At 40.5% G+C, this 27,999-nt stretch overlaps 2 protein-coding genes and 1 long non-coding RNA gene across 10 annotated transcripts in view; 2 read left to right on the top strand and 1 right to left on the bottom strand.

Moving 5' to 3' along the window:
* The window catches only part of LOC102010492 (zinc finger protein 660), a 28,811-nt gene extending 25,232 nt beyond the window's left edge, over nucleotides 1-3,579 (top strand). For 6 of the 7 annotated variants that reach the window (XM_013513422.1, XM_013513420.1, XM_013513421.1 and 3 more), the window contains one exon: nucleotides 1-3,579. In XM_013513422.1, the coding sequence (XP_013368876.1) occupies nucleotides 90-1,085 (996 nt within the window). In that variant the 5' untranslated portion in view covers nucleotides 1-89 and the 3' untranslated portion in view covers nucleotides 1,086-3,579. The other variant, XM_005383479.2, reaches the window with a different exon arrangement.
* LOC106148357 lies at nucleotides 3,000-27,975 on the bottom strand. Its single transcript, XR_001233713.1, has 3 exons — nucleotides 27,890-27,975; nucleotides 20,797-20,870; nucleotides 3,000-3,084 (listed from the first exon to the last, which is right to left on the bottom strand). It is a non-coding gene; the product is annotated as an uncharacterized LOC106148357 (long non-coding RNA).
* The window catches only part of LOC102010812 (zinc finger protein 35), a 47,721-nt gene continuing 26,171 nt past the window's right edge, over nucleotides 6,450-27,999 (top strand). Inside the window, exons 1-6 of one of the 2 annotated variants that reach the window (XM_013513410.1) lie at nucleotides 6,450-6,760; nucleotides 11,234-11,712; nucleotides 13,002-13,161; nucleotides 13,625-13,716; nucleotides 13,979-14,105; nucleotides 21,435-23,882. In XM_013513410.1, coding sequence (XP_013368864.1) covers nucleotides 11,323-11,712; nucleotides 13,002-13,161; nucleotides 13,625-13,716; nucleotides 13,979-14,105; nucleotides 21,435-23,749 — 3,084 coding nt within the window. In that variant the 5' untranslated portion in view covers nucleotides 6,450-6,760; nucleotides 11,234-11,322 and the 3' untranslated portion in view covers nucleotides 23,750-23,882. Of the gene's footprint in view, nucleotides 6,761-11,233; nucleotides 11,734-13,001; nucleotides 13,162-13,624; nucleotides 13,717-13,978; nucleotides 14,106-21,434; nucleotides 23,883-27,999 lie in introns of those variants that run through there. The other variant, XM_013513415.1, reaches the window with a different exon arrangement.

Below are 27,999 nucleotides of genomic sequence, written 5' to 3'. Positions count from 1 at the left end.
ATGGTGAAACTGGGACTGAGGAAATGTTGATTTCATAGCATCATTCCTGAAGCCCAGAGAGACTATTGGAATGCACCAAGCAGGAGAAAATGAGGAGAAAGACGAGAAACTTCAAACATAAGGCAGTTAAGGACAACAAAGCACACACTGTTGTCAGTGACCAAGAATCTGTAAAAGATGTTAGTCAGTGCTATGAACCTGAAACAAATGAGAGAGTTGCAACTGATAGGAGACAATATGTATGCAGTGAGTGCGGGAAAGCCTTCAGTCAGAGCGCCAACCTCACAGTGCATGAGCGAATCCACACTGGAGAGAAACCCTACAAGTGCAAAGAGTGTGGGAAAGCCTTTAGTCACAGCTCCAACCTCGTGGTTCATCGGAGAATCCACACTGGACTGAAGCCCTACGCATGTAGTGAATGTGGAAAATCTTTCAGTGGAAAGTCCCACCTCATCCGGCACCAGGGAATCCACAGTGGAGAGAAGATGTATGAATGTAAGGAATGTGGGAAAGCCTTTAGTCGGAGCTCAGGGCTCATTTCCCACCACAGAGTTCACACTGGAGAGAAGCCCTACACTTGTACTGAGTGTGGGAAAGCCTTTAGCCGGAGTTCAAACCTCACTCAACATCAGAGAATGCACAAAGGGAAAAAAGTTTACAAATGTAAGGAGTGCGGGAAGACATGTGGTTCTAATACAAAGATAATGGACCATCAGAGAATTCACACTGGGGAGAAGCCCTTTGAATGTGACGAGTGTGGCAAAGCTTTCATCTTAAGTAAGACTCTTCATGAACACCAGAGACTTCATCGTAGAGAGAAACCTTACAAATGTAGTGAGTGTGGGAAAGCCTTTACTTCTAATCGAAATCTCATTGATCACCAGAGAGTCCACACTGGAGAGAAACCTTATAAATGCAATGAATGTGGGAAAACTTTCAGGCAGACTTCTCAAGTTATTCTACATTTAAGAACTCACACTAAGGAGAAACCCTATAAGTGCATTGAATGTGGGAAAGCCTATCGTTACAGCTCACAGCTTATTCAACATCAGAGAAAACATAATGAGGAGAAAGAAACCTCATAAGTAACAAATATTGTTGGTAATAGGGCTACTTGTTACTTTAATGAAAAGCAAGTAGTATCGGTAACCTTCATTCTGCTTCCAAGAATCTATACAGAAAAAATAATAAGTAGATGAAGTTAACAAAAGGAATATTCTACAAGGATGCTCTTTCATATATAACTGAGATAGAAAAAAAATCTAGATTTTTCAACAGTACAGGGTTAAACAAATGATGTTCTATCCAGAAAATGTTTCTGCAACACTGTAAAAAGTTTTACAGAATAATTAACCTGGGCTACTCTGGAGTCTGAGGTGGGAGGATTGTAAGTTTGAAGGTACCCTGACCGGTGTAGTGAGACCCCCATCTCAAAAAATATATATAATGTTATGGAGAAATGTCTGGATTAAGTGGAGGAAAAACAATGGCATATCTAATTTTTAAAAAAAATGCCTAGAAAAAAGGGCAAGGAAGGAAACTACACCAAAATATTAACGATGATTACCTCTGAGTGACAGTATTATAGATGGTTTCTATTTATAGTTTTATATGCTTTCCAGATTTTTCTACAGTGGGAATGTACTACTTTTATATTTAGGAAAAAAAAGTATGGTATTTTTAAAATGCAGTGAGCTCATGCTCATTTTCATTGAACACAACTAGGAAAGGCTCGCAGTATATAGAGTTGAAGGTCTTGGAATTAAACCTAATCTGGCATTTAGAAGTGGACCCATGCCCTTTTGTTTTGTTTTTTTCAGTACTGGGAATTGAACTCATGACCTTGCGCTTGCTAGGCAGGCGCTGTGCCACTGAGCTAAATCCCCAGCCCCAAAGTTAATTGTTTTAAAGCCTCTTTCATGTTAGTAAACCCATCAACACCAATCCATTGTCTTTTGCAGTTTTAAATTGACTTTAGAGTTGTCAACAAAGTATATAATTACTGTTGTGTTAAAAGAACACAGCAAAAATTTAGAGCCTCTTTCAGTAGTGGAAAGATCTGTAAATGATGGAGAACTACCTAGGCTCCATCTTTTTAGTATATATTTAGACAACTTGAAAAAACACCCTCAGGAAGTTGAAATAATTGTAGGTGCAAAAACCTGAAAAAGCTATAGTTACCATTAAGTAAAACTGGTAGAATTTGCCTTCGCATGTTATGTAAAGCTTGGTAGGTAAAAGTGTAGACTGTGGAGTTGGAGAGATCTGTGTTCCAATCCCAAGTATGCAGTTATAGCTTGTCAATTTTGGACAAATCACTAACCTGCTGTGAACCTCAGCTTTTTCTGTCAAAGGGGAATAATTATCTACCTCACAGAGTTCCTTCGAGGATTAAGATAATAAAAATTGTATATGGCAAGCCTGACACATGGCAGATCATAATAACTCAAATATAAGACACGGAAACAGTGTTTCTCAATGCTTTAGAGGGAGAGCAATACAAGGGAAATTGTCTCACAGGTAGCATTCAGGATATTTTCAGGTGTAGTGAATGACTACTAAGTAGTAATTGCTTTGACCTTAAGAACACTGGCTGTCCCGTTAGGCAGAAGTCTAGAAGGAACCAGTTCCAAATGTGCTTTGGTAACTTCGCAGTTCCTCAAACTTCCAACATAACTTCACAATCTTAACTGTACACACTTCTGTGTTTTTGTAACCTGATGGTAGTGTCTAAAGTTAGGATTGAGGAAAGGAGCTGAGAAGTCCTCATCTTGTTCCTTTCCTTTATCATTGAGAAAAAAGTTTCCCAGCAGAAGGAAGAGAAGAGTGTCAAGCAGTCAATGTACAAGATGCTCTCCAGCTTCTCCCTTCTCTGTGGCCAACCCTCCAGGAAGGCCTCAGCCCACCTTCAGCCAGTATTCAGAACTTTTAAGTCCTTACCTCAAAATCTGCCGGGCAGCACTGAAAACCTGTTCATTCTTGGCCATTCCTCTCTGTGTACAGTGAGTTCTTAAATCCAGTGCTCTTTGTATTATGCACACAGCAATTCATTGTTTCAGAGTTATTGAGGGTATGTTGTTTAACCTATTTGTACAAGGAAATTGAGTCTCAGGTTAGGTGACTGGCTAGTCAGTACTTGGGGCCAGGATCTGAGCTACAATCTGACCTTGAAATTCATGTTGTTTTCATTATACCAAAGTGCCTCTGCCCACCATGATGATTCTGTATGAGAGATCAGTTATGGCTCTCCTGGGTAGCTACCTCTACTAAAGCTGATTGTACCTGAACAGTTATTTGATTATGGTTTTATTAGGAAGATACTGTAAATCTTAGTTACATATTTCTTCCCTCTAGTTACAGCAAAGAAAGAAGTGAAGGCTTTATATATTTTTGTGAGAAGGATTGTTTGGCTTTGTCCTGTTTTGGTAGAATAGTGGTTTGCATATAATTTTTTGATATTACAGTTCCTCTGCATAGTAGGGTTTGCGGGGGGGGGGCGGGTGCTGGAAGAGGTGTGTTGTTTCCAGGGCCATTCATCATTAAGTGGAGTTGCTAATATATCTTGTATTGTTGACCAGATATTCTCTGGCCACTGTGTCATTGTTTTCTTATCACTGTGTCAGAGTCTGAAATTCTTCACATGGGCTTTCTTTTTCATCTGAAAAGACTCTGTGATCTTTAAATATCTTTAAGGAAGGATATCTTGTCACCTTATATGCAGAAATCTTAATACAGGAGGTTGTCATATTTGTTGCCCTAAGAAAGCGAGAATTATAGTTCCTCCAAGCCCTCACCAGACTTCTAGGCCAGTGCCTGCCTTGAACTGCAGGAGCAAATGATGGTAACAGGTCCCTGCACCCTTAAGATAAATATTGTGCTGTATGATTTGAACTGGTCACTCACCTTCCTCCAGCAGTCTACCAGAACTGGCAGATGTTAACATTGGAGTTTAACATGTTCCTGTCAGTTTCAGCCACCAGTGGTACATGCATGACTGCCTACCAAGCCGCTTGTACCACTGGTGGTACAAATGGATCTAATCACTCTGATTGATCTTTTCACCAGTACAATTAATAAAAAGCCACCTGATGGGACAGTCGTACATGTACCACTGATAGTTTAAGCTACTCGGCAGTAAGACTTACAAATTATGACCCCATCGATGACCCTCCTTTCAACTCTTTTCTTTTTTTGGGAGGGTACCAGAAATCACACTCAGGCCCTTGAACTTGACAGGCACTGTGCCACTGAGCTGTATCTGCAATCCTCAATCCCTTTCATACTACTATGAGTTGGAGGCTGTCTTCAAGGATGTCTTCTTCACTTTCTTATTCTGTGGAACTCTAGGTATTCCTTAAGGGCAGTGCTTTCTCCACAACCCCTTGGTTGCTAATTTTTGTGTCATTCACCCCCACTGTACTGTTATTTCTTTGTTCTCCATCAGAAACCCAGCTCTCTTGAAATATATTTCACAAAACTTGTGCATTGCCCACCTGTTTTTGTTACCCACTGGCTTCCAGTGCTCTTTTCTTTGGTATTTCTGATGCTCCAAATATCCCTGAGGAATATAAAGAGGAAATACTTTACAGCCACCCTGGTTGTATAGAACTGCCCTGTGAAATGAAAGTATGTATGCACCTAGATGAGAGAAAAATGAAATTAAATCTTATATAGCCTCAATTAAAGGAAACATGCACTCTGGAGGCTGAAGCAGGAGGATCAAGGCCAGCCTGGGGTACACAGTTTAAGACCAGCAGAAAGACACTGTCTTGCGGGGAAATTGTATATATATATGGTAAACCTGCTTAGAGAGGAAAATGGTATCTCCTTGAGAGATTTATCTTCATACGTGGTGTGTACCATATTAGGTCTTAGGAGAAATTGAAACCAAAAATAGCATTAAGTAGATGAGTAAATATGTTGTGTCTAAATCCCTTAAGATTAAATTCACTGCAGCTCTGTATCCTTGGTGACAGACTTAGTTTACTTTTTTCCTTCCATATAAATAAAAAGGGATGGTTTTATTGTTAGGTGGTAGTCAAGAGACTTGTTAATCACCTCTAATAGTATAAAACTGGCTTCATAAAATTGTTTTTGCAAGAAATAGTGATAATTCTTTCAATAAACATACTGTTTTTAAAAATATCACTGGGGTTTAGGGTTATTTTTTCTTCTTCAAAATGGGAAGAAAACAGTTCAATCTAGTTTCCTTTAAGGAACTGTTCTTAGAATGAAGTGGTTGTGACTTGTTTCTGGATGAAGTTTGTTCTTTTCATACTTTAGAACTCAGTAGCCATTCCATGTGTAGCCATTTCCTCATAGCTATACAAAAATCAGCTGGGCAAAGGTGATCTTCTTTAGGTAAAAAGCAGAAGCTGCTTTTAATTTCTTTCTTTTTTTTTTTTTTTTTTTTTTGGTACTGGGAATTGAACTCAGGACCTTTGTGTGCCACTGAGCCATCTTCCCAGCCCTTGCTTTTAATATCTAACTCAAAGAATTTTAGTATTTCAAAATAGGCCCTTTACTGTGTAGTAACTATTTTTTTTCTAGTACTAGAAAGGGGGAAGAAATCTTAGAAAGAGCCTCAGTTACATTTTACTACCACTTACATTTATTTTTTCTTGAATCTACCACTTTTGGCCCTTTCCATAGCAAAGTATATTCAAGCCATAGGCCAAATGCAGTGATGTACAGCTGTAACCCCAGCACTCTGGAAAGCTGATGCCGGAGGTTCACAAGTTTGAGCCCACCTTGAGCAACTTAGCAAGAACCTGCCGCATAATAAAAAGTGCTAGGGATGTAGCTGAGTGTGAAAGTCCTGATTTCAACTGCCAATATTGGGGGGAAAAAGTCAAGATCTATATGAAAGTTGAAGATAGCTTCTCTGCTTCCCATCCCACACCAGATTATCACAGTCTGAGATGAATTCCCAGTGAACCGTGTATTTAGTGCTGATTGGCATTCATGCTGGCATGACTTCTTCAATACCTGCCTAGAGTATAATATTCAGGTCTGAGAAACGACACTGGCTGTCCTGGCTTTTCTCCTTTCTCTTCCCTACTTCATCTTGCCTCAGAATCCTGAATGGTGGTACAGTGAGCACTTGGATTTCAAAGCACTACTAGTTATTAGGAACATTTAACAAATTAAATTCACACATCCTTATTTTCAGTATCATTAAAGCTGTGACAGTATTACTTGTCTCAAGGGATTCATGTGAGGAGCAAATGAAATTAATCATGTGAAAGAGACTCTCACCCAACAGTGTTTAAAGTCTTGATTTTTTTTTTCTTTTGTTTTCTTCTGATATCCCAGCTGTTCTGGTTTGAAATCTGGCTTCATTCCATTGCATCTACCAGGTGCAGTTACAACTGCAACTACAGTTACTGTCGAAAAGTGCGCCTTCTTGGGGTGGAGATGGAAAATAGGCTACTGGGTAATTTTTGGAACTAGCAATGACTTTCAAGAACCATTGATCTGTTTCATTAGGGTATCTTCAGCCTAGAGGGCTGGTCTCCCGAACAACTCGGAGCAGCCTCAGGTGCACTTTCCCGTCTCCTCTTGGAAAAGCAACGAATAAGAAAGACGCAGCCTCCTAGAGAAGCCGGAATGGCCGGCTAGGCGCAACCGGAAGTCGCACTACGCCGGCTCGGCAGGCCAGATGGCGCTCGGCTGCGGCGCTTCCGGTTCCGGTGGCATCTCCCAGCATCCTGCCGCGGAGGAGGTCTCCGGGAGGCTGGAGCTGTACCCAGACCCTCTGGTGAGCAAGGTGGGGCCAGGGTCAGGGTCTCCAGGGTGGCCTGGAGTGGCGCGTGGCGAGCGCGGAGAGGTACTGAGTATAGCGTCTCGAATCTGCGGGTGACCCCGGAGTGGACCTCCAGGTAGCCACCTCGGTGCCTCTGCTGTGGTGCACAGAAACAACGTGAGACTTCTCTAGGGCATGGTTTTGTTTCTAAGGATGGACCCATTGTCAACTTTTAACTTTATAATATAATGGTATTTAAAAAGCAAACCACACATACCGCCGTTACTGAAGAGAATACATTTTAATACTAAGACTGCAAACTTAGAAAGAATGCTGTCCTTTGGGAGGAAAAGAAAGTGATTGCTAACCTGTCAGGGACTGTCTGTGACCGTTGCTCTTCTCTTTTTGTAGCTTACCAGGTTAAATCTTTATCGGGGGTTGTTTGGAAGCTATTTTTTTAGGTAGCTGTTTGTTATTAGGGTTTCGTAATTCTCTTCAATGGAATTATTTTGGAGGCTTGGAGTTCGGAATTTGTTCCCCCAGCTTACCTAGCTGAGTGTTTTGGCATAAGTCACAAGCATTTGGGTCTTGCTAACTTGTGTGCTTCATATAGCTTTTGCAAGAACCTTGCAGAGTCCACATTTAAGGTTTGTCATTTTTGTTTGCAAATAATTGTGAATAAAATTCTGATAATTTATATAGACAGTTACTTAAAATATTTTTTAAAATTCCTTTACATCACCTGTAGATGATTACCAAAAACTATTAAATATTTCTCAGTAGTTTTATTCTTCTTGCTAACTCATTTAGAGTTTAATCACATGTCCATCGCAGATATGTAACTGGCCTTCCTTTTTTTTTTTTTTTTTTTTTTGGTTTTTCTCCGGTACCGGGAACCAAACTCATGACCTTGCGCTTGCCAGGCAGGCGCTTTTGCCGCTGAGCTAAATCCCCAGCCCCTAACTGGCCTTCCTAATATCTAATTTTCCCTCACCCATCATTCCTTCCTTATGGATTCCACACTCCATTTAAGGCTCCCCTCACAGTGCTTGGCAAAACGTCTTTCCAATCCTGGCACAACACCAAGAAGCCATAAAACAAGATTGCATGGCAGAAACCTTGATAAGCAGAGTCAGTTGACACATGTGATGAAGACATACCAAATGGAAAAATTCCCAGCTCCTTTTGTAAGCAACATATTTTCTTATGATACTGAGCGTGTCCATAATAACAAGACCCAGCACCCCAAGAGAAGTACGACCAAAATATATGGTCATTTAACAAAATGACTCTTAATATAATCATTTACTTGAGATACAAGTTAAATATCTGGCAGATATAACAGACTTTGTGTCACATGCTCATAGTCCCAGTGCTCAGGAGGCTGAGGTGGGAGGATCTCTGGAGTCTAGGAGTCCTGAGACTAGTCTGGGTAGTATTGCAAGACCCCGACTTAAACAAGGCATAAATTGCAGTTTTCGCCAGACACATTGGTGAGGGTGAGGAGATAGGCACTCCCACTTAGTTCATGCGGAGGGCAATGTAGGTTGTAAATTGGTACCATCTTAATAAGGGTTGCTTGGCAGTATCAAAGTTATGAATCCTCACACCTTTTGACCTAGCAATTCTAATTCAACTGTTTATGCCTATACACATGCAAATTGATGTATGCTCAAAGGTACTGATGATATTATTGGTAATAGAAGCTTGAGCATCACCTAAATGTCCCATCAGTGCTGAAGTGCAAAGTAGATTAAGGTGCAGTAACAATCGGGAAGACTGGGAAGATCTCAGGTTGCATTATTGAGAAAGGAAGGTGGAACACATTCATGACAGTCTACTGTTTGTGAGAAAGGGGAACTTACGTGTATATATTTGTATTTACATAAGTAGCTGGAAAGGTACAGAAGAAACTAGTGGGGATAGGGAAACTACACAGTACGTGTTTTGTAATTCTAAATCTTGACTCAAGTGCATATATTACCTGTTTTTAAAAATAACAAGGGGAAATGTCAAGTTAAGCCACTTTAACAGTTGTTCATCATTTGTAAGACAGAATCATATTATTCTGCCTCTCAGGAACCTTTAGCATTTGACCTCTGCTTACCTTCCTGCTCTATTCCTACAATTTTGCCTCCAAAGTTTACTTTCCTTCTTCTCTGGTTTGCAAAGCATGTTTGTTTTTCTTGTCCTGGCCTGTCCAGTCCTATCCTGCCCCCTGCGCCCCCATGCTGGAGATTGTAGCCAGGGCTACATGCCTGCTAGCAAAACACTGCAAAGCCCATTTCTAACAGAGCTATGTGTGAGGTCAGCCCCTTGGATTTGAAATATAGTTTCTTTCTGAAATGGCTTCCATGATATCCATTGGTCTGTTTATTTTTCCTTTAATGTTCAGTTTGAATTTACTTTTCATGAGTCCTTTCTGTGTTTATATGTTCTAGAAGTTGTATTTACACATTGTATTGAAATAGTGTTTATATTTCTGCCTCTCCTGCTTGGTTATAACCAAGGTCTTTGAGACTGTGTGTGTTAAATGAAATTAGTGAAAATACTTTCATCTGTCACTGATGGTGATGTGAGTGTTAGAACCTTAACAGTTTGATAATATTTATATAATCTTTGACCTAACAATTTTTCTTATAGAAATTTGTCTTGAAAAAATAGAAATGGGCTGAAGATGTAGGTCAATGATAGGGCACTCACCTGTCATGCACTAGGCCTTAGGTTTGATGTGGGGGCAGTTAGCCAGAGTTTTTCATCAGGGATAATCATTGTGGCCTTTTTTTTTTTTTTTTTTTTTTGGTACCGGCAATCGAACTCACGACCTTGTGCTTGCCAGGCAGGCACTGTGCCGCTGAGCTAAATCCCCAGCCTGTGGCCTTATTTATAATAGGAAAAAATTAGAAATAATCTAAATGTCTAGCAACAGGGAACTCCTTAATTATGACTGGACTCATACAGCTCTTTAAAATAATGAACAATGTTTAATATCATGTTCACAATGTAACATGGGAAAAGGCAAGTTATACAGAAGTATAGTCAGATCCAATCTTATGATCCAGATTCATGTATAGAAAAAGGACCACAAGGGCGTAGCCCAAAAGAGTAGCAACAGTTGTTTTCTGGTTTGTGCATGTTTTTCAGTTTTACCATTTTCCTGTTTTGTAATTAGAAATATAAATGTTATTTCAAAAGATGAGGTGATTTCTACAGAGCAACAAGCCTTATTCAAAGTAATACAAAGACGTGCTATGTACAGGTACCAACTCCCTATATTATAGGGACTCCTTTTATACTGCAAGCATGTATTAATAAAAATTAAAATAATTTTAGAAATGGAAAATTAAAAATTTGAAGTTACAAAAACGTAGTAATACAAATATTTTGAATAACAGAATGAACAATTTTCAAAGAATTAAAAGTAGGTACAGCAAAGTTACACAGAACTTAATTCAGTCTTTCTTTGCTAATTGTTAGGGTTTATCCCATGTATGTCCAGATTAAGACCATGCGTACTTGTTGCCTCCTATGAGCATAGGAAAGCAAGCTAGCACAGAAGGAACACTAATATTTGAGTCTGCGTGTCAGGCATTATTCAGAAACTTGAAACGGTGTAGGTACAGCTCAGTGGTGGAGCATTTGCCTAGAACGTCACTCTGGGTTCAGTTCCCAGCTGTGGAAAAGCAAAGCAAACAAAAAGCACCTTGAAATATGTTTAGAGCAAGGCATGGTGGCACATGCCTCTAATCCCATCACTCTGGGAGGGCTAAGGAAGGAGAAGTGCAAGTTTGGGCCTAGCCTGGGGACTTAGCAACTTAGTGAGACCCTGTCTCAAAATTTTGTTTTATTTTTTGCCTTTTTTTTGAGACAGGGTTTTGCTATTCAGGCTGGACTTGAGCTCATTTTCTAGCCTAGGCTGATCTCAAACTTGCAACAATCTTCCTGCCTCAGCCTCCCAAGTGCTGGGATCACAGGCATGTGCCGCCACGCCTGGCCTCAAAATTTTAAAAAATAAAATAAAAGGATGGGTATGTAGCTCATTGCGAAGGCGGAGTTCAGTCCCCAGGAACACACATACAAGACACACACACATACGCACACACAAAAGAAAAGAAAAATGTTCCAGTGTCATGTTCTCACCACCCCACAAAGTAGGAACTGCTGTTATCCTTATTTTACAGGTTAAGAAATGAAGGCTTAGAAGTGGGGTAATTTGTTGAGCTACAGAACCATCCAGGAGGCTCACATAAATGGTACAGAGTTTCTTGTAGCTCAGTTGAAGAGAGCCTTTGTATAAAGACCAGAGCATTTCCATGTTGCTAGTTTCAGCAGTGTCTATTCCCAGGGCCTTAGGCAGGGGTTTTCTGCCAGAGGGAGCAGACTCAGGAGCCCCGAACCCTGGGTTCAGGAAGATTCTTTTCACTAGTAGGAGCTGCCTGGAGAAAGCTGGATTACTTCTCTGGCTAACTTTAATAATGATTTCTTGAGGTCTTAGAGATGATATTCACCAGGCTCTAAAGAAGAAGTCAAGCGAAGATTAAGGGGACCTGGAGAGGAAGCTTTCTTAAAAGACAGCAATGACAAGAGAGAACTGGACCCACAATGCTTTGCCACAAGAAGGCCTCGTGAAAGGGAAGGATGACAACTGGAAGTGGGGAGCCAGCTACCCAGGCAGCAGCTCCTCCATGTGGGAAACCTCGCATACACAGTTCAGACAGCTGCGTTACCACGAGACCTCCGGACCCCAGGAGGCCCTGAGCCGGCTCCGGGAGCTCTGTCGCCGGTGGCTGAGGCCAGAGGCACGCACCAAGGCCCAGATCCTGGAGCTGCTGGTGCTGGAGCAGTTCCTGAGCATCCTGCCAGGGGAGCTACGGACCTGGGTGCAGCTCCATCGGCCTGGAAGTGGGGAGGAGGCTGTGATCCTGGTAGAGGAGCTGCAAGAGTACCTGGATGGATCAGTGCTAACGGTGAGAAGAGCCGGCACGGGGGTGAGTGGCAGGAAGGAAAGAACTGAGGCCCGGCTGGTGGGTGATCCTGGGATTTTCATTAATAATTGATGGTACATGAGCAACCTAGTGCTAATTAAAGTGGGTTCAAAAGCTATTCACACCATAGGTTATATTAGCAAAGAGGTAGATTTATGAACGAGGACTTTGGGTCCAATTCAGAAACAGTACATAAGCATTGATTCCACTATGTCACCTTATAGGGTGCTTGCTAATGGTTAAGTTTGTTCGGCTCCTTGTGGGTTGTCTCCGTAAGGCTGTTTGGAGTAGCGATAGCAGCCTGGAGTGTGAAAGGCAGTGGTACAGCAAGCGTTTCAGGTCTAGGGTGGCCCCCCTTGTGTGACCTTGCAAGACAAGGGGTTGGGTTAAGACATTTGCTTCTGATGAGACTTTACACCCTTGATCTTTCAGTTGGAGTCTTCTGAGTGTGGGATCTCTTTGTATAAATCTGTGGCCTGCTACAGACATTTCAGTGTAAGAAGTCTGAACCATACTCGAATGGCAATGGCATCAAGAATGGGTTTGTGCTGGGTGGAGTGGCACACATCTGTAATCCCAACACTTGGTAAACTGAGGCACGAGGATCTCAGAGAGTTCGAGGCCATCCTGTGCTACATAGTGAATTTAAGACTAGCATGAACTACATGGCAAGACCCTGTCTCGGAAAAACAAAAAGAATGCGCTTGTTTTAATCTAAAAATGAAGACTTTAGAGCTCTCTGTCTCATTACCGGTCACTGAAACATCCTCTTCATTTGAGAGATCAGAGAACTGAAACAGGTGGATTGCCGCAGGTTAGACACGAAGCTAGCAGCAAAACCATGTGTCTAGGCACTCAGCGCAGCATCACTTGTGTTGGAGCAGGAAGATCTAGGTTAAGGGTAAAGGAGTAAATAAGTAGAAGAGACGGGACTGAACCCAAATCTCATGTAAAACTAGGCCTGAAGCTAAATCCATGCTGTCAGTCCCTGCTTGGTACTTCCGTCCCCTCCCCAGCCCACACAGGCTGGCTTCTGCTCCTGTCCTGTGCTGCCTCCCCTGGAGAGGCCACAGTGCCAGGCAGAGGGCTGGAGGACAGCTCCCTTGTGCCCCTTGCAAAGATTTGCTGCTCTTCTGCAGTCCTCTATTCGAGGTGGGTCTTTCTGACCTCTCAGTTTTTGACTGAGGACAGAAAGGTCCATGGTGGTTAAGTGAGTCCATTTTCCAAAGGAACGACAAGAGCAAACTTCTTGTGTTTTGGCTTGTCCCCAGGTTCCTGTACTTGTCCACAACCAGGACACTGTCCAGGAGGTGTCCAGTGCTCCGGGAGCAGCACTTCCTCCTGCACCTCCCAGCAGCCACTTAGCAGCTGAAATCCACCTGAAACCTCTTCCTGACCCGGTGGTCTTCAATCTCCAGGATCCTCTGCATGGTACTCCTTGTCCAGACTCCTTCTGTGGCTCCTCCACCTAATCAGGGTGGTGCTTCCTTTTTTTGTTTGTTTGTTTTCCGGTACCGGGAACTGAACTCACGACCTTGCGCTTGCCAGGCAGGTGCTGTGCCGCTGAGCTAAATCCCCAGCCCCAGGGTGGTGCTTCCTTTCCTGCCCTGTGTAGGCATCCTTTACAGTCCCTGTCTCCTTGTGCTGTGCCTGCTATTAGCCCTTCTGTCCCTCCTGGTCCCTCTGACTCTGCATCCATTCTTATTGCTACACTTAGGTTCTTCCAGTCCTTCACACAGGAGTCACTCAGAAAAGGTTGGTTGTCCCTTTGTAGCCATCATTGCCTCAGCCTGGGGGTTCTGGGTCATTGTGAGGCCCTGATTTGTAGATGATGTTAGACATGGGAGATAGATAAGAATAGCAGGAATCTCACACAGTTGGTTTCCTTTCTCAGATTCTCCTGCCCCTGAAGCATCTACCCTTTCCCAGGAAGAGAACCCACGAAATCAATTGATGGCACTTATGCTTCTGACAGCCCAGCCACAGGTAAGTCTGGCATCCTCATTTCTTCCTGTCTGCACTACTGAGTGCCGCTGCAGTGCCCTGTCTGTCCTGGTTCTGGCTTCCCTGTCGGTCCCCATCTCTAAATGAGAGTCTAGCTATTGGAAGACAGACTTTACAGAGGGTCCCCTTAGCTCTTCTTGATACCTGCATCCCACCTCGTGACCTCACAATGTCTCCTGTCCTCAGGAGGGAAAAGACCCCATTTGTAGGAAGCTCCAGGCATCAGTAATCTCTCTCATTTCAGGAGTTGGTGATGTTTGAGGAGGTCTCAGTATGCTTCACCTCAGAGGAATGGGCGTGTCTGGGCCCAATCCAGAGAGCCTTGTACTGGGATGTGATGCTAGAGAATTATGGAAATGTTACCTCCCTAGGTAAGGACTCTTTCTTCTCATAAATCATACCTTCAGTTCATCAGCCTTTTAAAACAATAAAATAGTAGCTTATTTTGGAAAACACAAAGTATTACAAAGAAGCAAACCGCCTTTAAATCCACTATTCACAAACAACTACTATCCCTGGGCATGATGGCACACGCCTGTAATCCCAGCACTCGGGAGGGAGGCTGAGGCAGGAGGATCGTTGTGAGTTCGAGGCCAGCCTGGGCTACAAAGTGAGCTCAAGGTCAGCCTGAACTGCATAGCGAGACCCTGTCTCAAAAAGACAAAACAAACAAACAAAGCAAAAAAAAAACAACTACTGTCAACATTTCGATGCGGTCCTATCTGTTTTTTTCTATGTTAGACAGTTTTTGTACATTGTTCATGTGTGTGAGAGTGTATCTGTACAGTTTTATAGACGGCTTTTGTAATGTTTTTCTCATTGATATTAACTCTTTGGAAGTATTGGCTACATAAGTTGTACCATAAGTTAGCCATTTCCTTATTTTAGGTAATTGCTGTTGTAATCATCAACCCTTGTGCCTAAAATGTTTATAAATTCTAGACAAATCTGAGAGTTAAACTAAAAAAATAATAAGAAAATGGGCTAGCTCTGTGGTGTAGTCCATGCTTAGCATACCTGAGGCCCTGGGTTCAATCTCCAGCATGAAAAAAGGAAGGAGGAAGGGAGAGAAATAAGTGGAATTGCTTGTTTAATATAGTCCCTTGAGGAACGTTTGAGCCAAATTTAATAAATAAAATATACTCTAACTCCAAAGTTGTTTGGCCTCTGAGAAAGCAGGTGTTTATGCCCTTTGACCTAGTTATTCTAATTTGAGGAGGATACCTTAAGAAAATGGTTTGGAAAGAGGGAAGATGAGCACACACATTGGTCACACACACATTCCCCAAGATAAATTTCTAAGTAGACCATGGTGTTTTGGCCCGCTACAGTGTATTGTCACACTCTTAAATATAACTGTGCACTTGATTTGCTCTGTACTCATGAACTGGTAGAGAAGCAAATTCCCAGACAGTTTGTACGTACTATTAAAATATATAGAAGATTGTACATATTTATTTCTGAGGCTGAAGTAGTATTTAAAGGGAAGTATTCAAGAACTGTTACTGAGTACTTCCCACAGGAGGCTCAGCCTATGCCTTAAATGAATATTTAGATTGGAGAGCTAGACCTTTACACTGATGATTATAATATATTGTGGCAAATACTGTAGAGTAAAACTGTATGCATGTGATATGGGCAAGCATAGGAGCCTGGGTTGGTGGAAGGATTGGGCATGTGGAAGGAGGACATACATGGTTCATGGAAAGATCTATAACAATTTTGTTAAGATGCCTTTCACGGCTGAGGATTTAGCTCAGCGGCACAGCACCTGCCTGGCAAGCGCAAGGTTGTGAGTTCGATTCCCGGTCCCTGAAAAGAAAAGAAAAAAAAAAACAAAAAAACAAAGATGCATTTCACATACCACAAAATTTACCTTTTAAAGTGTACATTTCCGTGGTTGTACAACTTTCACTACAGTTTGAGAAGATTTCAAATGACCAAAATAGAAACCTTGAACCTGTCAGCAATCCACCCTCATTTCACCCAACTCATTCCTCCAACTTAGGCAACCACTAATCTACTTTCTATCTCTATAGGTTTGTCCGTTCCGAACATTTCATGTCCATGGAATTGTGCAGCAGTTCTGTGCTCGACTCCTTTTATTTAACATGATGCTTTCAAGGTTCATCCCTCCTGTAGTATGTGTCAGTACTTCATTGCTTTTTTACTGCTGATGGTAGTCCATTGAATGGATATATCACATTTTGTTTACCCACTTACCAGTTAATTACCTTTAGGCGGCTTCTACTTTTGGGTTATCTTACATAAAACTACCATTACCATTTGTGTACATGTTTTTATGTGGACATAGGTTTTCATTTTTCTTGGATGTATAAGTAGGAGGATTTCTGGGTCACATGTTTACTCTATATTTCATCACTTGAGGAACTGACAGACTGTTTTCCAAAGGGGCTACACCAGTTGTTACTCCTCTTAGTGACTAAAGATCCCAGTTTCTTCACTTTCACTCACACTTGTTATTTTTATTTTAACCGTCTTAGTGGATCTGAAATGATACTTCATACTTTTGATTTACACTTTCTCATGGCTAACAGTGTTATAGCAGCTTTTGGTGTTCTTATTAGCTATGTCTATATTTGAAGCTTTTTTCCTACATTTAACATAGAATTATTTGTCTTTCTTATCACTTAGTTACAAGAGTTCTTTATATATTCTAGATGTAACTCCCTTAATAGATACATGACTTACAAGTATTTTTCTCCCATGCTGCATTGTCTTTTCCCATTCTGGATGGTATCCTCTGAAGGACAAAAGTTATTGATAAATTCAAATTTTTTTTGTTGTTTTGCATTTAGTGTCTATCTAAGAAATTATTACTAGCTCACAGTCATAAAGACTTGCATGTGTGTTTTCTTCTAAGTTTTGGCTCTCTTACATTAGGTCTTTGAATTATTTTTTGTGTATGTGGTGAGGTAAGTCTCCAACTTTATTGTTCAGTTATCCTTACACTATTTATTTCCCCTATGAATTGTTTTCATGCCTTTTGGAGAACCATTGATCATAAATGTGAAAGTTTATTTCTAGACTAGTTGTTTGATCTGTGTGTCGATCCTTAATGTCATTACCACCTTATTACTGTAGCTTCATAGTACATTTTGAAGTCAGGTAGTTTGGGTCTTCCAACTGTAAGTTCCTTATATTTTGTTTTTCAGTATTATTATAGCTACTCTAGATCTCTTGAGAGTTCATATAAATTTTGGAATTAGGTAGTTAATTTCTGTGAAAAAGCCAGCTGTTTTGTTTTTTTTTTAATGTGAATTGCATGAATCTGTGAATCAATTTGATGTATATTGCCATTTTAATAATATAAAGTCTGTCAGTATATGAATATGGGCTGTCTTTCCACTCATTTTTTTGTTTGTTTGTTTTTTTGACTTTTTTTCCAGTACCGGGAATCAAACTCATGACGTTGTGCTTGCTGGGCAGGCGCTGTGCTGCTGAGCTAAATCCCCAGCTCCTTTCCACTTACTTTGGTTTTCAGTTTTTCAGTGTTGCTTTGTTTTTAGTGCATAACTTTCAAACTTTTGTGAAGTTTACTCCTAACCTTATTTCTTTTTGTTATATTGTGATTATTTTCTGAGTTGCATTTTTGGATGGTTCACTGTTGCTATAGTGTATAGAAATTCCACTGATTTTTGTATATTGATCTTGTATCTGTAACCTTGTTGGCTTTATTTATTCTAATAGTTTTTTAGTGGATTTCTTAGAATTTTCCATATGTAATAACTTGTTATCTACAAATAGTTACCTCTATGATAATTTTAATTCTTCCTTCCCAGTGTAGATGTCTTTTATTTCCTTCTCTTGGTTATTGTCCTGGCTAGAATTATAATACATGTTAAACAGAAGAGATGAGAGTAGGCAGTCTTAGTCCTGCTCTTACAGGAAATGTGTTCCTTCTTTCACCATTACATATACTAGTTTGGAGGGTTTTTGTTTTGCTTTTTAGATGTCCTGTATCTGATCGAGGAATTCCCTTCTATTCCTAATTTGTTGACTCTTTTTCCCATGAAGCAGTGTTGGATGTTGCTAAATGCTTTTTGTGAAAGTATTTAAGCTGAGAAAATCACGGTTTTGATCCTCCATTCTATTGACATAGTTTATTGCATCAATTGGTTTTCCAGTGTTACACCAACATTGTTTTCCTCTGATAAATCTCACTTTATCATAATGCAAAATTGTTTTTATATATTGCTGCATTTGGGTAGCTAGTATTTCATTGAGTTTTACATCTCCATTCTTCAGATATATTTGTAGTGTTCCTTTGTAGTGTTCCTTTCAGATATATTTGTAGTGTTCCATTCTTCAGATACATTTGTAGTGTAGTCATTGATTTGTCTGATTTTGTTGTCTGGGTAACAGTAGCCTTAGAATGAGTTGGAAAATTATAGAGAGCCCTTCCCAGTCCTTGTTGCTGCCCAGAAAGTTTATATTTGTAATCCTGTGAAAAGCTATTGGAATTCTAGCGAGTTAATTCCAATCTACCACTTCCAGGGCAGCCCATGGTGAGAATAAAGACACTATGGTATATTTGTAGTTATGGGGAACCAAAGGGTCCTAAGTCCAGCCATTATGATGGCTATCAGGAACAAAGGCCTCGACCCAAGGCCAAACACAGGTTGTATTCATTCATGGAGAGGGGAGTGGCTTGAGGATGAGTGACTGTGAGAACCATAGGAAGTTGGTAAGTGCCATGACCTGGGTTGGGTAGGAGGCCTGAAATCACCTCTGCAAATACAGAGAGAAGGCTATGCAGAAAGAGTAACCCACATAACACAATTGAGATAGTATCTAATGTTTTGGGGTTGGTGTTTCAGCTCTGATATGTGATCTTTCAAGCCCCAGGCAGTCATAGCCTCTATCCCAAGGCTCGAGGCTCGATCCTAGCCAGCAGTGTGGAGCATTGGCTCACATATCCTGCCTCATCCCAGCTCACTTCTGGGAACAGTGGGGGAGGGCGGTGTTGGGGAAACATGTCTGCCATCTCCAAAGACTACCATCAGCACCTCAGGTAGATTGATATGCATTGCTTAGAGGAAACTGAAGGGATAGGAAAGGGTCCTAGCCTGTACATATCAGTACATGGAAATAGGGTCAGGCTCAGCCAAAACAGAGGGAATTGCTCCTCTTTCAAGGAGAGTCACCTAAGTGGTCCGCCATAGGAAGTGTTTCTGCTTCTTCTAAAAGAAATTGTACTAGGGGCTGGGGATTTAGCTCAGCAGCACAGCACCTGCCTGGCAAGCGCGAGGTCGTGAGTTCAATTCCCAGTACCGGAAAAAAAAAAATACTAGACATAAAAGAAATTGTACTAATTCTTTGAATGTTTGGTACACTTTGCCAATGGAACAAACTAGGCCTGGGTTTCTCTTTGTGGGTAATTGTTTCTAAAACCATTTTAGTTTCTTGTTATAGACCTAGTCAGATTTTCTGTTTCTTCTTGAGTCAGTTTTAGTAGTTGTGGCTTTCCAGGAACTTACCATGTCCTCTAAGTTATCTAATTTTGTGGCACAGAATCATTCACAGATCAGTGCCAATGTGTGGGGAGTGACTTCAGATCTTAATTTTTAAAGGTGTAGATACAGGGCATGTTGTGAGTTGCAAAGAGGTAGAGCAATCTGAGAAGCAAATAGAACATGGGCACTAATAGGCAACGAGAAACACGACAGGTTTGGTCAGCTGCAAATAGTTCACCGTGCTGGAGTCTGGGGTTGTCAGAGACACTGAGAAGACTTAATCCCAGATAAACAGGCAGACAGTGAGTGAAGCATCTCTTGGACAACCGGTCATTTATGCTTTGTCCTCTAAGCAGTGAAGAATTACATGTTTTGAGCAGGTGAGTCACATGATCAAATTTACCATTTGAAAAGATCATTGGCAATGACTAACACATTGACGGGGCACATGAAGGATGAAGGGAATTTGAGGTAAGTTAACCAGTTTCTTACAGGCTTCAAAGATTGTTCAGCGGAATGAGCTCTTCATGACTTTTTTTTTTTTGTCTTTTTGAGACAGGGTCCCACTGTGTAGTTCAGGCCAGTCTTGAGCTGACTTATGACTCACAACGAGTAGCCAAGGCTGGCCTCGAACTCACGACGATCCTCCTGCCTCAGTCTCCTGAGTGCTGGGATTACGGGCATGCTCCATGACATTTTTAAACCAGGTCCCCAAAGTTTAATAGGCCCATAGGTAGTCTGATTCATACAACTTTACTTATTTAGGTAATTTGAGAAACTAGCTCATAATATTTTCTTGCACTTGGGTGGTTCAGAAGTAAACTTCCAGGGAAGGGGGAAGAAGGGGAGAGGTGGGAAAAAAAGTAAACTTCCAAGCCAAGTGTGGTGGCACATGCCCATAATCTCAGGCCTTTGGGAGGCTAACAGATGAGGGTTGTAAGCCTAGGCAATTTAGTCACTTAGAGAGACCCTGTCTCAAAAAATTTTTTTAAAAAATTGTTTTTTAAATAGCTGCGTGAAGGCCCTGAGTTCAATCCCCAATACTACCAAAAAAAAAAAAAAAAGAAACTTCTGAAACATTTGCCTACAAATAGCGTCACATTAAAAATGTTTAAGGAAAAAAAATGTTTAAGAATGTTAGAGTAGCAGTTGACCTCAGAGATTAACTATTTCAGCCTCGTTTTCAGATGTTTTCATATTTGTTTTTTTAATTATCTGTATTTTTTCCTTTCCATTCTGTATTTCTTTTATGTCTAATTAAGAAAGGAATCCAAGAGAGATACGATGTTTTTGGGAATTAACTTCAATATTTCTGTAATTTAAAAAAGAATATGGCCGAGAATTTAGCTCAGTGGCTCAGCACCTGCCTGGCAAGCACAAAGTCGTGACTTTGATTCCGGTACCCACCCCCCAAAATAGGTGGAGTCATAATGTGAATTCTAAGAATTACATTACTTTTTGGTGGATTTTTTCTGTTGGCTAATTGCTTTCAACTAATTGCAAAGTATCTATGCACTTGACTTTTTGAAAATTAAAAATTGCCTTTTTAATTTAAAATTGCCTTTTAAGTGTAAGTTATACTTACCCCATTTTAAAGTTCCCATCTTCCTAACAAGAAGAAAACAAAAACACGGTTCTTTCTAAGCCAAATAGTTCTTCCTAGAAACAAACAAAAATAGTTCTTTGGCTGGAAAGATAGCTCAGTGTACAGCATCTGTCTAGCAAGTACAAGGTCCTGAGTTCAATTCTGGTACCAAAAAAAAAAAAAAAAAAAAGTTCTTCCTGTTCTGTCCAGCTTCTTAATCTCAGATCTGAACCATCTATATCAAAGCATCCCATGTCCATGCTTTAATTCTTATTTGCGTCTCTTTTGCAGCATTATTTGTATTTTTCCATTTGCTATCAGAACACCAACAGCTTAGAAGTGTCAGTGAACTACATGTTAATTCATTTATAACATCCTGTCAGTGTAGCATTCTGCTTTGTACCTTTAATGAAAAGTTTTACTTTTTGTGTGCAATAAGTATTCTCTTTTTACTTGGAGCTAGAGATGTAACTCAGTGGTAGAGCAATTGCCTATGTACAAGGCCCTGGGTTGGATCCCTAGCACCACACAAAAATTTTTTAATGTGTATATGTCTAGCATGCTTTTAACCTAGTTAAAGGTCTGAGTCTCTCAAAGAGGGACATGATAACATTTGTATTTTTAATTGTTTTTACCAGAATGGGAGACAATGATGGAGAATGAGGAGGTGACACCAAAGCAGAATATTTCTCAAAGAGCAGACACTCAGAGAGGAACATCAAAAAGACTACGCGAAAGTGTTCCCCAGGTCCTTGACTTTGAGGAAGAGTGTGAATGGCAAGTTTTGCCAAGTCAGTTGGGAAATGAAACTGGGGAAAGAGGAGATACATTGAAGAAAGTTGCCATTTGTGAACGAGACAAGAAGAGAAGGACTCTACTAGAAAAACAGGGCCAGACAGGGAAGGAATTTGGCAAAAACTTGACTTTAGGTTCAGCTATTTCTGAAAGCTTAATTGGTACTGAAGGAAAGAAATTTTATAAATGTGATATGTGTTGTAAACATTTTAATAAAATCTCTCATCTTTTAAACCATCAGAGAATCCACACTGGTGAGAAACCTTATAAATGTAAAGAATGTGGAAAAGGCTTTATTCAGCGCTCAAGCCTCCGGATGCACTTGCGGAACCATTCTGGGGAGAAACCTTACAAATGTACTGAATGTGGGAAAGCATTCTCTCAGAGTGCTTACCTCCTGAATCACCAGAGGATCCATACCGGGGAGAAGCCCTACAAATGTAAGGAGTGTGGGAAGGGCTTCTATAGGCACTCAGGTCTGATTATACATTTACGCCGCCACTCAGGGGAGAGGCCATTTAAATGTAATGAGTGTGGGAAGGTTTTCTCCCAAAATGGATACCTTGTTGACCATCAGAGGCTCCACAAAGGAGAAGAACCTTACAAATGCAACAAGTGCCAGAAAGCTTTCATTCTAAAGAAGAGCCTCATTCTGCACCAGAGAATCCACTCTGGGGAGAAACCCCATAAATGTGATGAGTGTGGAAAAACCTTTGCTCAGACCACCTACCTTGTTGACCACCAGCGACTCCACAGTGCAGAGAACCCTTACAAGTGTAAAGAGTGTGGCAAAGTGTTCATTCGAAGTAAAAGCCTCCTCTTGCACCAGCGAGTCCACACAGAAAAGAAAACCTTTGGTTGTAAAAAATGTGGAAAGATTTTCAGTGCTAAGTCAAACCTCATTGAGCACAAAAGGATGCACAGCCGAGAGAAGCCCTACAAGTGTACTGAGTGTGGGAAAGCCTTCACACAGAGTGCTTACCTCTTTGACCACCAGAGGCTGCACAATGGAGAGAAACCTTATGAGTGTAATGAGTGTGGGAAAATTTTCATTTTAAAGAAGAGCCTCATTTTACATCAGAGGTTCCACACTGGAGAGAACCTCTATGAGTGTAAAGACTGTGGCAAGGTCTTTGGTTCTAACAGAAATCTCATTGACCATGAGAGACTCCACAATGGAGAGAAGCCATATGAATGTCGGGAGTGTGGGAAAACCTTTATCATGAGCAAAAGTTTCATGGTTCATCAGAAACTCCACACCCAGGAGAAAGCATATAAATGTGAGGATTGTGGAAAGGCTTTTAGTTACAATTCAAGCTTGCTTGTACACCGGAGAATCCACACTGGAGAAAAGCCTTTTGAATGTAGTGAATGTGGGCGAGCTTTCAGCTCAAACAGAAACCTCATTGAACATAAGAGAATTCATAGTGGTGAGAAGCCCTATGAATGTAATGAGTGTGGCAAATGCTTCATTCTGAAGAAAAGCCTCATTGGACATCAAAGGATTCACACACGGGAAAAATCTTACAAGTGCAATGACTGTGGGAAAATCTTCAGTTACCGCTCAAACCTGATAGCCCACCAGAGGATCCACACTGGTGAGAAGCCCTATGCATGTAATGAGTGTGGGAAAGGCTTTACCTACAACAGAAACCTTACTGAACATCAAAGAATTCACAGTGGGGAGAAAACCTATGAGTGCCATATATGTAGAAAAGTCCTTACCTCTAGTCGAAACCTTATGGTACATCAAAGAATCCACACTGGTGAGAAGCCTTATAAATGTGGTGAGTGTGGAAAAGACTTTAGTCAGAATAAAAACCTTGTTGTACATCAGAGAATGCACACTGGGGAAAAACCTTATGAGTGTGAGAAGTGTAGGAAATCCTTTACTTCTAAGAGGAACTTGGTTGGCCACCAACGAATCCACACAGGAGAGAAACCGTATGGGTGTAATGATTGTAGTAAAGTGTTTAGGCAAAGAAAAAACCTTACTGTACATCAGAAAGTTCATACAGATGAAAAGTCCTGTGAATGTGAGTCTGGGAAAGAATTCTGTCAGGCATCAAACCTTCATCTTCAACAAAAAATGCATATGGAAGAGGAATTCTGGTTACAAAATACCAGTGAGTCCAACATAGAGGGTCAGAAAATTTAATGGAGGGCTGGAAATGTGGCTTAGTGGTAGAGCACTTGTCTAGCATCTGCAAATCCCTAGGTTCAATCCCAAGCACCACAAAAAAGGAAAAGGTGTAGTATCATGTAAAATACAATGGACTCCTGCAAAGTAATTGTTGGAGGAATTGAGTGGGCAAGGGTTTACTTTTTGAATGTCGGGTGTGGTGGCACATGCCTGTAATCACAGCACTTGGGAGGCTGAGGCAGGAGGATCGTTGTGAGTTCAAAACTAGCCTGGACTACGTAGTGAGTTCATGGCCTGCCTAAAGTGCAGAGTGAGACCTGTCTCAAAAAAAAAAAAAAAAGAAAAAAAAGTTTACTGTTTGAGAGCAACCTAAAAGGAACACTGGATTTAGAATCAGAAGAGCTAGGTTTGGATTCTATGTGTGTGTGCGTGTGTGTGTGTGTGTGTGTGTGTGTGTGTGTGACTGGGGACTGAACCCAAGACTTTTTGCACTGAGCTACATCTCCACCTCTTTTTAAAATTTTTGCCAAGTCACTGATTTGCCCAGGCTGAGCTGAAAGTTGTGATTTTCTTCTTCAGCCTCTCAGAATTGCAGGATGACAGGCATATACCACCATGCCCGACTTAGGTTTGGGTCCTGACTCTTTCCATTACTATGTGATGTTATTAAATCTGCCTCCAAGCCTCAGTCTCTCTGTCAGTCAAATGTTGACATAATACCCCTTGCAAGATAGTTGTGACCATTCAGTAAAGGACCTTTGTGAAGCCATTCACTTGTCAATAAAATTGGGTAGAAGAGGTACAGTCAGAGTCTAGATCATGGTATAATATTTGTTCATTAAGTCATTTATTAGAATGAGGGGGATTCTATGGAATCTCAGATTCTCATTTTTATAAGAGGAAGTACGTTAGCTAACTCTGGAATTCAGTATTGTAAGAAAATATTTAAAATACAGCTGTAAAATGTTAATGTATAATATGTCTACTTTGTTTTTATGGAAAAAATATTAATGGCCAGCCAAGAAATGTTATTTTTCAGTCTTTGAAACTCAGTATATGTAGTGCATCAAAATGGAAGGAAATCTTGTGTTGAACTCTTTGTTCTTAGAGAGAAATCCATAATCCTATCAGCTGAGCTGATGATCTCTGATGCAGTCTCAATTCTTATCCATATTTAATCATCACTTTCATGTGGTAGCTTATTACTCATGAAACAAATTACATTCTGTCCAAGAACGTAATTTATGACACACAGAGCCAAACCCTTCACGTTGTGATGAAGCCAATGCAGAACCCACCCCTGGGAAGCATTGCCCATTAGTCCCTGTGAACCACTCCATTCAAGCTGTGTCCTGTTGTATATTTGCAGGGTAACTCAGCAGATAAAAAATTCTTGAGTTGACAATTTCATATAATCCTTAAAACTCCAGTTTTGAAGCTGGAAAAAAAATGTATATCTCAGGATTGTGTTTTCTCATACTAGTAACATAAAAGTGATAGGTTGATTAAATCTGTGAATTCAGCATCACAGCTTTTTAAGGGCTGGTTCCTCATTAGATTGAAAGGTATCCCAGAGAAAGGGAAGGGGCTCCCAGCTTAAAGTCTTAAGACCCAGCTAAGTCAGGTTTTGTTATTTACCTAGGACAAATCCATTCACTTCTTGGAACCTTGATTTCCTTGTCTGTCAAACAACATGAAAGACACCTACCTCACAAGGTTGTTTTGAGGTAATGAATAAGAAAATGCCTCATATCTCTGCTGCACAAGATTCCCCCAGATCATATAGTAATTACAAGGAACATAAATATTTTAGAAAAGGAAAAAGCTTTTACTTTGTAACCAGTTAACCAAACTTAACATTGATAAGACTGAGCCCACATAATATGCCTCTTCATGTGGTATAATAAGGCAGAAATAAATATTTAGCATAAATTTAATCAAGTTTCTTAGAACTATTTGCCAGTTTACAGGAAATATAGGAGCCAGAGCAAGATAAACGACATGGTAAGCATCCAGCAAATTCAGAACATGGAACATTGTGTAAGAAAATTGGATTATTTATAAAGAAGAAAAGAAAGGGAAATTCTCGTTATTGAAAGTGGGTATGTGTGCTAAGAGTTCACTGTACTGTTCTCTGCTTTTGTGCATCTATGAAATTTTCCATGAGAAGTATAGGAAGTTGATGAGGGAGGTCATTTTTAAAAGATCCTAATGAGACATAAGATTTGAAGAGCCAGGAATAGTCTCACGGTAATGTACAATTGCTTTTGATGGATATGGAAGCAATTCAGTGGAGGAGGGATACTCTTCAACAAGTGCTACTAAAACTAGAAAGACAGGACTATGACTAAGTAATGAACACATAGGTGAACTCTCAGAAACCTTTCATAAAAGGAGGAAAAGTATGTCAGACCTCATCAGAATTAAAATACTTTGCTGTGTAAATAACCCTTTTACGAGGATGAAAACATTATAGAATGGAAGAAAATATTAGCACATCAGTCCAACAAAGAATTTATATCTAGACTACATCAAGAACTTAACAGTAAACATAAGTCCATTTTGAAATGTACAAAGTACACAAAGACATTTCACATATGGATGGCAAATACAGAAATAGAAAGGTGTTTGATATCATTAGCCAGTACAGAAATGCAAAGTAAAGGCATGAAATACAGGGTGCCTTGATTCATGAACCTAATTTGTTCTACAGTTTTAGAAAAGATGGCCACATTTCTGTTTCTGTGGGAATGATAGCTACACTCATGTTTGTCACCTGATGCAGTTTACCAACAAGATTCTGTCATGGCATTCTGTCAGAAAACCAAATTGTTTGCAAACAAATGCACTTGGCAACTGAGGTGTTGGTACTTCTGTGCACCTATGACAACAGCTGGATAAGTCAAGTGATTATACAAATTTTAGCAAGCATGTGGAGAAACATCTCATACACTGCTGTAAAATGGTACAGCAACTTTAGAAAATAGTTTGAAGTTTCTTATAAAACCAAATGTGCACTTAGTATATCTCAGTAATTGCATTCCTGATCATTGTTCCAGGAAATGAAAATTTATATTCACCCTAAAACTTGATGTGAATGTTCATAGCAGCTTTATTCTTCATAGTTAAAACCTTTAGGTAACGCAATTTTTTTTTTATCAGATGGTCAAGTGCTGGTATGCCGATCCCAAGGAATACTTACTAGATTTTAATAAGATGGAATGACCTATTGGCTGTCCCAACCATTAGAATGAATTTCAAGGGAATTCATATTGAGAAAATGTTCATCTCCAAATATTATTTATTGGACTATTCTATTTTCATAACATTCTCAAAATGAGACGATATAGAAATGAGAGACTAATGATTGCCAAAGGTTAGGAGTGGTGGGAGGAAGAAGGAAGAAAGGGTTGGGTGTAGTTGTAAAAGGGTATCACAAAGGAGCTCCTTGTGATGGAACAGTCTAATACCTTGGTTGTGATGGTGGCTACACAAATCTACACAATGTAGTACAATGACAGGATATATATATAATCCGTATTGATGTTGATTTTCTGATTTTGATAAAATGATGTAAGCTGGGCGAAGGGTAGTATCTCTGCGACTTCCTGTGAATTTATTTCAAAATAAAAAGTAAACAACAACAACAAAATCTAGCCATAATTGCGTACTGTGTTGTGAGACTTTCAGGAAAAAGAATTTTTTTTTGAAATACGTCTTAGGACAGTTGGAGAAATTTGAATGTCTGCAGATTAGATGATAATAGGAATTGTTAATTTCCTTATCTGTGATGGTGGTATTAGTTTGGAAAATATTGTATTCTTATTAAGGAATGCGTGTTGAGTATTAGGAATGAAGTGTTTCGCAGTTTACAGCTTGCAAAAAAATGTCATTAAATGTGTAGGGAGAGATGCAGCAAAGAGCAAAATGTTCACTGTTGACCCCAGAGGAGGATACGGGTATTCATTGTATCATTCTTTCAACTTTCCTGCACGTTTGATATTTTCAAAATAAAAGGTTTGCGAGGAAATCAGGGTTTTCCACAGACTACTGTTTTGTGTCTCTCGGCCCCGGGTTAGTCCTCCAAGGACCGCCCCTGCCCGCCTGGGGTTCACACCCGCCTCTCCCCTGGAGCGGTCCCTGCCTCTTACAGACCTAGGAGACTGTGGACGGCCACCGAGAGAGGGGTCCTCCAAGATTTGTAGAAAGGCCCGCCGGAGGCCGGGAACCGGAAGCCTACCGCGACACTTCTTGTCTGCTCATTG

The sequence above is a fragment of the Chinchilla lanigera genome, unplaced genomic scaffold (genome assembly GCF_000276665.1).
Source record: "Chinchilla lanigera isolate Chin_1 unplaced genomic scaffold, ChiLan1.0 scaffold00019, whole genome shotgun sequence".
Taxonomy (NCBI): Eukaryota; Metazoa; Chordata; class Mammalia; order Rodentia; family Chinchillidae; genus Chinchilla; species Chinchilla lanigera.
Note: the sequence above shows the minus strand (reverse complement) of the source record. Positions and strands in the feature narration are given on the sequence as shown.